This window comes from Littorina saxatilis, linkage group LG7 (assembly GCF_037325665.1).
Source record: "Littorina saxatilis isolate snail1 linkage group LG7, US_GU_Lsax_2.0, whole genome shotgun sequence".
Classification (NCBI taxonomy): Eukaryota; Metazoa; Mollusca; class Gastropoda; order Littorinimorpha; family Littorinidae; genus Littorina; species Littorina saxatilis.
Genome location: NC_090251.1, coordinates 4932549 through 4945315, shown reverse-complemented (window position 1 = coordinate 4945315; position 12767 = coordinate 4932549). Strand labels below are relative to the sequence as shown.

The following is a 12767-nucleotide window of genomic DNA, read 5'->3' as shown; positions in this document are numbered from 1 at the left end:
TTTTACTCCCTTGTCCCCTGTTAGTCTTGGTGGTGGAAGGGGTGGAAGGAGGGTAGCGCGACATTCGTGTGCGCGAGATCACTTATTGGCATTATCCCTTCGCCCGCATCCCATTTTTGCGTACGATATTTTTACTGGAAGTAAAATAAAATGGGGAGTAAAAATTTCGTGGAGGGAGTAATTTTTTCGTGCCTTGGGGAGTTCTTTTCTCGTACGAAAAGTGTACTCGGAGTAAGAATTTCGTACGAAATATTTACTCCAGAGTAAATTTTTCGTGGAGTAAAAATTTCGTGTTACACAGGCTCATTGTATTTGCTGTCAGTTATATTGCCTACGTTGTAAACGACCGACTTTGTTACTGTTCCGCCACGTCAGTATCTGACCCATTCAAATAAGCACGGAAATCCCCATGTTTTTGTGCTTAATTTTTGTGTAACGAGACAAGAACTGGAGCAGACGCTTGTGCCATTTTTGCGAAATGGGAGATAATCCTTTGAAATAAATCGGTTATATGTAGTTGGATTACCTCCCATGTGCATGTGCTTTCAGGCTTTCAAAAGAAACAAAAATTAATTTGAACACCATCAAGAATCATTAAAGGTATCATTACACTTGTCTTTGATTCCCAAGTTAATCACCTTGCGGGATAAAAAAGCAAAAACTCCTTCCGATTCGTTTGCATTCCGGTTGAAGGGAAGCAATCACTAATGTAAGCTGGTACTAAATCCATTAAGAGTTTAATGATTATGCCCCTTGAATCAACAGTCTGGCAACTTGACTTTTTGCGTTAAGCTTAAAGGCACAGTAAGCCTCCCGTAAACCATCACAGATACTGTCAGGCTTTTACACACAGTACAAACACCCTTCCATTTGAACGCTCACCAAACGGGAACATCCTAGGTGCTCTACGTAAAGAGCGAGCAATTTTCAAAGAATTTATTTTTGCGTGGTTTATCTTACCCCTGAGCCATCGTGAACCCGTGTGATCATGTTTCCCTTTTCACAATGCAGTCGTCAGTTCAAAATTGTAATTTGAATGCGGCTCGCTGTGAGCTTATCTGCAATAGCACGTTATTGTGTACCTCTGACTTTTCACGAAACAAACGAATGTGGTTCATAAGAACTCTAGCGATGGCTTTTGACTGCCTATAAACCGCCGTCTGCTACGAAAACCACGACCTAGCGTGACCCTGCTTCCGGGCTTTTCTTTTTTCAAATTTTCAAAACTTCGAATTGTACTGATCTTGTCTTGATGAAAAAATAATTATTTTATGATTTAAGAATGTTTGTGTAACAAGCTGTTAATTTATTATTTAGATTTTAAAAGTTAGATCTAGCGCCACGGTCCGATTCATTCTGATAATCATCGCTCCACGGCTATCGCCAGTTGAAGGGAAGTAGGCCTAACTCATTTTTTTACCTGAGTTCAGGATGGGTCCGATTAAGATGGAGACAATCCGAAAAATTAATTCTTTGAAAATTGCTCGCTCTTTACGTAGGGCACCTAGGATGTTCCCGTTCGGTGAGTGTTCAAATTAATGGAAGGGTGTTTGTACTGTGTGTAAAAGCCTGACAGTATCTGTGATGGTTTACGGGAGGCCTACTGTGCCTTTAAAGGGAAACATTTTTTCTATGCTGAATTATTTGTACAAATTGACATGTGTGTCAGGTACTAAATTACTTCAACAAGAGAGTCCAACTCTACACAGAAAGAAGCCAGGAGGTGCGGGATGCTTGGTATGTGTCCGACTCGAGTGGAGAGATACACCTATCCCGAAAAACAGCTCGGAAGCGGGATCAAAGATTTCTTTGTGGTTACTTGACACAGGAAGGAAACAAGGAATTAATCTTCCACCTCCACCATCCACCCTCTTCCTCCTGCTAGCTTTTTCTTCTTCTTTCTGATTTGCTTTAACTATGCTTTTCATCTAGATAGTTCCACAATTTAAAAGGAAAGCTTGTCTGACATCATATTTGTGTTATTTTACTACTACGTAGGGCGCGTAATATAAGCGTTCGCTTGAGTTCGTGTCCCTATTGTTTATCGTTGTATTATTGTATCATGTTTGATTTAATAAAACATTGTTAAACCAAGTAATTAATCTTCAAGTAATCAAAGGCTCAGTCCTTCCTAGTGTGTAAACTATCGATACTCACAATCTTTAGAGCTGGCGTGGCTTTAATATGCTTCGTATTAGTTCATGGGCTGAGAGTCCCACGTTCACTCATGTTTTTGACAGAGCACAGGCGGAAGGTATTGTCCACTGGACTACTACTATCACAGAAAAACTACAAGGTATGTCACTCACCTTCGAGTCTTCTGTGTTCTTGGAGTCTCTTCCTGGGGAAAAATATTGTTCAAGACGGTTTGCCTCTTCCTACAGTCTGTGTAAGGTCAAATAAATACAGTTGAATGATTGTTTGAACTATTATGTGCCTTTAGTTTTCAGCTTTCGTCCGCTGCAGGTTGTTTTTAAACCATCATTTGGACGAATCTTCGTTTGCGAGCCCCTATGCCACTTAGCGACAAATCATGTATCCGCACCGAATATGCATACCAGCGCTCATTGGTTAATAACAGGATATTCGATGATTATTTTCCCGTGGGTAGCTTCCCTTTGCTGCACAATATTTACATAATTATGCTTCAGACCAATGCTGAAGATGCCACCAAGACCCTTGTCTCTTCCTACATTCTTATTCGATTAAACTACGGAAATTCTGTTCTCATTGGCTGTCCCGGCTCAGTCTGTCATCCATCCTTTGCAGCGCGTTCAAAATTCTGCAGCCCGGCCTGTCTGCAAAGCCCCTCGGTCCCAGCCCTGTTCCCTCTTGCTTAAAAAAAACTTCATTGGCTCCCTGTAGGAGCTGAGAATCCAATATAAGTGCTGCTGTATCTGCTACAAAATAATATCTGGCTCAGCCCCATCCTACCTGTCTGACCTGTTCACACTCTATACACCCTCACGATCCCTCCGCTCCTCTAGACACTAGAATGTTCCGTCTATCTTCTTTCACTGAGTCGCAAACAGCACGGTCAGAGAGCCTTCCCCCACTCTGCAGCCGTTGCGTGGAACTCTCTCCCTTACTACTCAATCCGCGACACTGCCAAACTTTTTGTTTGTTCGAAATCAAACCTTAAAACACACTTCTTCACACAGTAATTTGATTAATTTTTATTTCAATATGGTGCATTTTTGATCAGGTGTTTGAAAATTTGAATGTTTTGCCTGTGTTAGTATGCTTGCAGCTTGTATTGATGGAGTGTTTCGTTGTTAATTTGTGTGCTGAATGCTGCTGCACATGCTTTTTTCGCTTTGCTATGTATGTATACGTATGTTTTTTCATTGTAAAGCGCCTAGAGAACGTCAAGCGCTCTATAAATCTCCCATATTATTATTATTATTATTAAGATGTGCTTTTGGATCTATGGATATCACAGAGAAGTACAGGCAAGATTAAATGGATCGTGAGCTTTTCTGGCGACAGCCGTCTGACATATGGAAGCAGTAAGCATCCATTAGGGAAACGTTTTGATTGCCAAAGTAAGATAATCTACAAACAACTCTGCTCATTGCAAACGTTATGTCCTGACAATGTAGCCTGCAACTTCAAAAGCACACATATGGGCCATTCTTTCAACACACACAAAACAAAACAATTAAAACGCACAAAAAGCCTCCAAATGATATGTCTGACTGGCTGTTTCAACGTTAATATCTTTGAGGCAGCAGATATTTCGGCCGCAAAATGAAACTAATTCGGAAGAATACTTACTTCCTTTGATGAAAAGAGATCGTGGATTGTTCAGCAAACACACACACACACACACGCGCGCGCGCGCACACACACACACACACACACACACTGACTGACACACACGTACACACACACACACACACGTCATGTATCAAAATGAAGAAGCAACAAGAACGCTGAGGTGTGGATTAACCATTCAGTCAAGTGATTGCACTCTAAAAGATAACAGATATCAATTATTTTCGTAAATAAGCCTGATCTTCCGAGCGATGGTGATGATTTTGGGTTTGTGATATAGACATATTTCAAATCAATGTTGGTTTCTTTTGGGACTGTATATATTTTGTAAATAAAAAACACACCCTATAACAATAGAATCAGGTACCTTTTTCTGTTAAAAAAAAACAAACAACCGGGGTGGGTGTTTGCTAGGTAGTGACCCCTCTGCACAACTTTTGGTCAAAAGTGAGGGGTGGGCGTTTGCTAGATACTGGGCGTTTGCTAGGGATTTTACGGTACGTGTATGACCGTTTTTGCCCCGCCATACGCCGATTTCGGGGGTGGCATGCTGGGTATTTTCGTGTTTTTATAACCCACCGAACTCTGACATGGATTACCGGATCTTTTCCATGCGCACTTGGTCTTGTGCTTGCTTGCACACACACAGGAAGGGGGAATAAGGCTGTAGCAGGTCTGGACATAACTTGACCTGTGAGATCGAAAAAATCTCCACCCTTAACCCACCAGGCGGCCGCGGCCGTGATTCATGAACCCTCGACCTTCCGATTAGGAGGCCGGTGTCTTATCAACTACATCACTGCGCCCGTCAGTCGACATAACTCATCTTGGACACACACCAACAATTAACTTCCTGGATGCCTTCTGTTCAGGGTGTGATTTAAAAAAAACCTTCTTTATTTTGGTCATTTTTATGCACTTGTAAAGGTCAGCGTCGACGCACAGTCACTAGTCACCATACTAAATACTTGCTCCCTGTAGTAAAGGCGTTCTCAGATACAAGTGGACGTGCGAAGTGGCCTATAGTAGATAAACTGAACATCGGCCTCCTAATCGGAAGGTCCTGAGTTCAAATCCCGGCCGCGGCCGCCTGGTGGGTTAAGGGTGCAGATTTGTCCGATCTCCCAGGTCAACTTATGTGCAGACCTGCTATAGTGCCTTATCCCCCTTCAGTCGTGTGTACACGCAAGCACAAGACCAAGTACGCACGGAAAAGATCCTGTAATCCATGTCCGAGTTCGGTGGGTTATAGAAACACGAAAATACCCAGCAGTGCTTCCCCCGAAAGCGGCGTATGGTTGCCTGAATGGCGGGATAAAAACGGAAATGCACGTAAAAATCCACTCGTGTGAAAACATGAGTGAACGTGGAGTTTCAGCCCATGAACGAAGAAGACGAAGAAGAAGATACGAGTGTGGCCTGAGAAAGGAACAGACGGTTCGACTCACCATTTCATATCTGGTGAGGCTTTTATACATGGGATAAGAACGCTCCCCCACTGACAGGGACGCATACAGCAGATCAACATTCACACTCATCTTGTCTTGAGAGTTTTTGCATAAAACGATTGCTATTTGTGTTTGTTAAGAAATTAATTTTAATTAAAACAAATCTCACGTACTCTGCACAGACTGAGAGCCCCCAGAGTGTTGATTGTGGGTATGCGTGCAAATGGATGGACGATATATAGATATATTATAGATGGTTTTATCTCGCGTAACAGTCTCCCAGATATGAAATATTTAAACAGGTTGGACTTCAAACAACGAAACTAACTATCCATGAGAAAGTCAAGCTGCTGTTTTGTTGTTGTTGCGGAGTTTCTTCTTTTCTCTTCTTAGAAAGGAAATAAAGGCAACATGCTTTGAAAAGCTTTGGTCCGTTTTTAGTGCGAATTTGTCTGTGCAATGCACTTTGAGGTAGGGATACGATACAACTCCACCGTCACAGTATCCGTTGATTACATCGCTATTTTTCTTCAAAATGCACATCTGAGCACAGGCGGAAGGTATCGTCCACTGGACTACTACTATCACAGAAACGATACCTTCCGCCTGTGATCTGAGTCAACATTCGCATTCAAAATAGAACTAACGAGGGTTTCTTTTGTTTCCGGCCCTTCGGCTTCTGAGAAAACGTGACAAATATTGAAAGTGTGTCTGACAAAAAGCAAGGGTATTAACGCTTTCACAAACCATGCAAACCCGTCACTGAGAGTTATTTCTGGAGTTCGTGTTTAACCATGTGTTCAGGCTTTACCTGCAAACTCGGCTCTGGCCAAGCTTTTATACGGTAAAGACCATCCCATCATTTAGACACATACCATAATTCAATACACTGACTGCTTCTAGTGAGGAGTTGCGATTTTTTGATGACTTAAATTCTTGTCCAATTAAAAAAAAGTTTAAACCCCACACGCTCCATGCGTGCATGTGCTGCTGTTTGTTTGTTTGTTTGTTTGTTTGTTTGCTTAACGCCCAGCCGACCACGAAGGGCCATATCAGGGCGGTGCTGCTTTGACATTTAACGTGCGCCACACACAAGACAGAAGTCGCAGCACAGGCTTCATGTCTCACCCAGTCACATTATTCTGACACCGGACCAACCAGTCCTAGCACTAACCCCATAATGCCAGACGCCAGGCGGAGCAGCCACTAGATTGCCAATTTTAAAGTCTTAGGTATGACCCGGCCGGGGTTCGAACCCACGACCTCCCGCTCACTGGGCGGACGCCTTACCACAGGGCCACCGTGTTGCGGTATGTGCTGTTGTGGCTTGGTACGTGTCAAAATGGAGGGATGGTCTTACCTCGGGTAAAAAAAACCAACTGGCTAGACAAAAGATGGTGACTCGAGCTGAACTGTGTACATGAGAAGGAGTGACGTGCCTTGAACTAGTCACGACTGATCAGAGAGCGACAGAAAAGCTGAATTTTAGCTCATTTCATTTTAAGTTACAATGAGAGAGAGCTCATTTCATTTAAGTTACAATGAGAGAGAGAGAGAGAGAGAGGGAGAGAGAGAGGAGAGAGAGAGAGGGAGAGAGAGAGAGAGGGGGGAGAGAGAGAGTGAGAGAGAGGGAGAGAGCGATAATGAGACTCGGGAGAGAGAGAGAGAGAGAGAGAGAGAGAGAGAGAGAGAGAGAGAGAGAGAGAGAGAGAGAGAGAGAGAGAGAGAGAGAGAGAGAGATGAGAGAGAGTCTTTGTGTATATGTGTATGTGTATAATATGTGTGTGTGTGTGTGTATAATTATGTGTGAGCGATTGTTTAGGAATTTTCGGATGCTCAGTTTTGAGTAAAATTCTTACTTTCACTCTTAGTTTTTAATGTGATATATTTTATGTCTCAAACCGTCTGACAGTGCCGGCGAGAACATGTTTCATATTTCTCAGTACAAGGACAGTAAAATCTTGAGTCTTGAGTCCGAGTCTTCCTTCCTTCCTTCCTGCTTCCTGTTGGAAGAGCGGTGGAGTGTTGACCCTACACGGCCATGTACATTGTGTCACAGTGTCCGTGCAGCTCAAAGGTCAATACTTTGTTTTGCCGTTGTCGTGGTACGCTTGTGTGTTGGCCGCACTGTTGTCATGTGTCTGTGCAGCTCAAAGGTCAATACTTTGTTTTTCCGTTGTCGTGGTACGCTTGTGTGTTGGCCGCACTGTTGTCATGTGTCCGTGCAGCTCAAAGGTCAATACTTTGTTTTGCCGTTGTCGTGGTACGTTTGTGTGTTGGCCGCACTGTTGTCATGTGTCCGTGCAGCTCAAAGGTCAAAACTTTGTTTTGCCGTTGTCGTGGTACGCTTGTGTGTTGGCCGCACAGTGTCTGTGCAGCTCAAAGGTCAATACTTTGTTTTGCCGTTGTCGTGGTACGCTTGTGTGTTGGCCGCACTGTTGTCATGTGTCTGTGCAGCTCAAAGGTCAATACTTTGTTTTGCCGTTGTCGTGGTACGCTTGTGTGTTGGCTTCTTTATTGTCATGTGTCTTGCTGCAGCTCAAAGGATAATACTTTGTGTCGCGTTGTGTCACAGTGTGTCACAGTGTACTCGTTCCCGTTCAGCAAAGGTTGTTCAGGCAAGAACACTTTCCTTTTGAATTTTGGCAGCTTGGTCCATACAAGGGACGCGTCTCCTTGGTTATGCACCTTTTTACAACAGAAATCTGTCCAGTAGTCTTTTTTGTTTGTTTGTTTGTTTGTTTGCTTAACGCCCAGCCGACCACGAAGAGCCATATCAGGGCGGTGTTGCTTTGACATATAACGTGCGCCACACACAAGACAGAAGTCGCAGCTGCAGGCTTCATGTCTCACCCAGTCACATTATTCTGACACCGGACCAACCAGTCCTAGCACTAACCCCATAATGCCAGACGCCAGGCGGAGCAGCCACTAGATTGCCAATTTTAAAGTCTTAGGTATGACCCGGCCGGGGTTCGAACCCACGACCTCCCGATCACGGGGCGGACGCTTTACCACTAGGCCAACCGTGCCGGTTCCAGTAGTCTGCTTTTGCCTGTTCATTGACCGCAGCACACTCCTTTTCAACTTCTTCAAGGGCTGTTTTATTGGAGGCTGACTGATTCTTCTGATATGCTTTTGTAAAACGCCGTTTGCGCTGCACCGCAGCTCTGCATTCTTTATTCCACCAGGGGGAAGGTGCCTGTTCTCTCTTTTGAGGCCCAGAAGCGCGTTTTGGAATAGCTTGGACAGCTGCACTGAGGATTGCCTGTCTGATGTTACCATAGTACTGGTCTATGTCATTGTCTTTGAACTCAGTCTCTCCACATAATATGCGTCAGAGTCTTCTTGAACTTCTCCCAATCTGCTTTGGCACAGATGTACTTTGGCGTACGATTCGGTCACAAGTTGGTTGTAAGTCTTTCATGTGAACAGCACTTTAGAGAACTTAGGGAATCAATAGCTGAAAGCTTGCCAGTGGAAATTACTAAATGTCGTTGGAGACACGTATTTCTAGACCTTGTCAGTATGGGACTGATCCGCTGTTCCCACAATGGAACTCACTTGTAAATCTATTTTCATACATAGGAATCCAGTTTCGTGAAACAAATCTTATCTTCAAAACACTATGCGAAAACACCAGAAGTTTATATTTGTGCGACACGGGAGGCGGATTTGACAACAAATTGCGAAAGCCCTTTTTGCAACAAACTCTACTCATTCCACCCTCGCGAATCTACTTATGCAACAAGCTATTGTTTCTGTGTGACAGGGTGAACTGTCACGACTAATACAGAATACAGAATACTGTATTTATTGAGCCAAGTGACATTAAAAAACATTTAAAGCACAAGGAATTTCGCGTAGTGTTGGTAAAATCACGCACACACACTCACACCCACACACACACTGACACACACACACACACGCCCACACATACACTGACATACACACCAACACACACACGCCCACACTACAGCAGTCACGACATGAGGTAAAACAAATGACACTCATCTATTAAAAGAAAATGTACAAAGAGTGGTCTAAGATGCTGGTGGAAGGGTCTACACAGAATACAATTTTATAATCTAATGCATAGTTAGAACTAGCCCATCCCCTCCACCCACCCACTCATGAATAACTAAAATAATGCAGCTAAAGAAAATGTTGAATGGAGTAAAGCGATTCAGTGTTAGTGTCCAGTTTAGTCTCTGTTGCCGATCGAGTTGTGTTTTGTGCCTATTCATTATCTGTGTACAACTCAGTTCAGGCGCGGTCCAGTCCAGACTCCCTTATTTTTAAGGGAGGGAGAACTTGAGCCCCTGTCAGTCACTCCAGTACACGCGTTCGGAATGCCCGATAAGCGTGTGCTTGATACGGTTAGTTAAACACCTCCATCGGCCTTTGGAAACTTGACACTGCGAGCCGAAGGCACTGACAGCTCCTGTGCCCAGTCCATAAAACAAGAGGCACATACAATACATGCACAGGGGTAGAGGAGACGAAATAGGTGAACAAGAATAACTTGATCAGATATGTAATAGTTTTACTGCATTATAACAAACATTTAGTGTTAATGCTGCTACATTTAAATTAAAGCCGTGTTTTTTTTAAGGTGTGACGTCATTTTCTGTTTTTGTTTTTGTATCCGTATGAGTTTACGCTGGGCATTTTTAATTCATTGTAAGTTTAGTAACGTAAAGGGGAGACGAGAGAGGGTATACAAGGAAGATAGTTAGTTAGTGTGTGTGTGTGTGTGTGTGTGTGTGTGTGTGTGTGTGTGTGTGTGTGTGTGTGTGTGTGTGTGTGTGTGCGGACGAGCCTGCGTGCTTGTGCGTGTGTAAATGTGGGTGTCTGTATCCATGAGTGATTGCAAAGAATGTCAGTTATTAATCTTTTCAGTGGAATTTTAAACTGTTAGTGATTGAGATGTTATTTATGTTTTAAACCGCCTGACACTGCGAGGCAATTTTCCTTGTTTTTTTTTATAAGGACATTTAACATCTTTGAGTCTTGAGTCTAAACAGAAAAATACTGGTATGTATCAGCCTTGACCATCTTAGAACAGCTGCAGGCAATTAACAGTCTTCCTTCGGGGGAAGCAAGTTAATCTCTTTGAAGTGGACAGACCACTTGTGTCTGGGGCAGGCAACCCTGTCTGCAGGGGCGTTATTATGCAACTGATGTGACGCCTGAGGCTGCCTATGACGGCTTACTAGTGCCAAAACCTGGGGTTACCCATTATCACGTGATAATTACTAATTAACGCTGTCAGTTACTGTCTTCACTCGTTAGTTACTCATTTTCATGGGATAATTAGTAATTTTTAGTTTTGGCACTAGCAATCCGTCAAAAAGTTAGTAATTGTCCCGGGAAAATTACTAATCAACACGTGAACATGGTAATTATCCAAGGAAAATTACTAATTTTTTCTTGATAATTACAATTATGAGGTTTTGGCACTTGTGAGCCCCATGACGGCTTACTAGTGCCAAAACCTGGGGTTACCCATTATCACGTGATAAATACTAATTAACGCTGTCAGTTACTGTTTCTGTTAGTTACTCAATTTCACGGGAAAATTACTAATTTTTTGTTTTGGCACTAGCAATCCGTCAGGAAGTGAGCCAAAACTAAAAATTAGTAATTAACAGGTGAAAGTTAGTAATTTTCCCGGGAAAATTAGTAATAAACACGTGAAAATGGTAATTATCAAGGGAAAATTACTAATTTTCCCTTGATAATTACAATTATGAGGTTTTGGCACTAGTAAGCCGTCATAGCTGCCCTCTGCAGCCCCCGTTCGAGGAAATGTGAAGTGAGTGTAATTTCCTTTGATAAGGGATCAGAGAAGCGGCTGTCACTTGGGCAGAGAGGTTCTTTCCTATTTACCCCTTACAGGTATCATCTTAGAATGTTTTGTTACACAGTGAAACCCGGCCTCGGCTATATTGAAGTGGCACGTGACCCGGGAAGACCTTCAATATAGCCGGAACTTCAATATAAGCAATTCTCGGTTATATTGAATTTCCCTCCTTGTTCCTTCAGAAATTCAATATAACCGAACTTTTTTTTTACTATACGTTCTTATTTCCGTGTCCACACATTGCGTTTGATGTGAGATATATTCCCATTAATCTTTCACCTGTTTGCTGTTGTTTCCTAGTCGAGCCTCCTTGCCGCTTTTTTTTGCACACACACACACGTACACACGGACACACACTCACACACACGCACGCCCCCAAACAAATCTTTGGAGCAAACATTTAACATAGCCAGGTAAAAACGTCCCGTGGGCTGAATTTTTGTTTCAATATAGCCGGGATTTCAAAATAGCCGACTTCAATGTAGCCAAATTTTTTTAACACTAAGTAGAGCTTCAGCCGGGACCTGAAAAATTCTTCAATATAGCCTGGATTTCAATATAGCTATACTTCAATATAGAAATAAAGAAAAAAATGATGGCTCACATTGCTCCATTTTCTTTGTTTGTATCCACATTTTCCTAGGAGCCGGCCTTTGTCTTCTAAATGACAGTTTCGAAGGTAGTTGGGTAATTTGTTAGCTCAGGTTGCACCAGATCGGTCTATTAGGGGTAGTTTCTTGGCTCAGGTCGCACCAGATTGCTCCATTTTCCTTGTTTTTATCACCATTTTCCGGGGAGGGGGAGGGGGGGGGGGGTGCATGCCCCCGGAACCCACTTAGAAGGTTCGGAGGCTTCGCGCCCTCAACTACTGAAACGCTTCGCGTCGTCGATCTATCCCTAAAAGAAATTTGGACCCCCCCCCCCCCCCCCCTTAAAAATAATGTGATCCGCCCCTGATGTCTTTGTACGTGTTTGTGTCCATGCAAGTGAAAGTCCAGAGAGAGTCCGTAAACACATCAATTAAACAAGATGAGCTCGATCATCAACATCATAGATCGATAGATCGATACTGAACTATTCCATCAAGTATCGAACAGTTCTACAAATGACTGAAAGATAATGTTTCCGAACCCTTCACATTTGTATTATATGGTCTATTAACGAATATGTATAGGACTTTGGCTATACACCGTAACGCAAAGCAGCAGCGACATTCCGGGCGTACAGGCGCTGCCAGCACTGCGCGAAAAAATGCGTGCGACAGACAGACAGACTGAAATACAGGCGCGCCCGGTCAATGCGTGATCAGCCCACATACACAGCACAAACACGCCACAGCGTTGCCGCTTGGATCACTTTAGCTCTGCTCCCCCCTCCCCCACCCCACCCTCCCTCCCTGCCCAGCCGCTATCATCCCCAGCTCGCTTCGCAACGCACAGAGCGAAAACCCTCGTCGGTAGAGGAGACTTTTTTTTCCTGCCTCTTGCTTTTCTTTTTTGAGTTAGTTATTTTATTTTGCCCCTCGTATGCAACATGGCGGCCTCCTTGGTCTTGATCTGCCGGCGAGGCAGGGATACGGCGATGTCTGTTTGCGCAGTAAGTGATGCTTTTTGGCGTGTTTTGTTGTGGTGTAATGGTGTGGTTTGTTATTGTTTTCGTTTGTGTGGAACGAGAAA

At 43.4% G+C, this 12767-nt stretch overlaps 1 protein-coding gene across 1 annotated transcript in view; it reads left to right on the top strand.

Annotated features, from left to right (window-relative positions):
- Positions 1 to 12501: 12501 nt before the first annotated feature.
- Positions 12502 to 12767, top strand: part of LOC138970518 (transmembrane protein 53-like) — a 30386-nt gene continuing 30120 nt past the window's right edge. Inside the window, exon 1 of the mRNA XM_070342978.1 lies at positions 12502 to 12687. Coding sequence (XP_070199079.1) covers positions 12625 to 12687 — 63 coding nt within the window. The 5' untranslated portion in view covers positions 12502 to 12624. The remainder of the gene's footprint in view (positions 12688 to 12767) is intronic.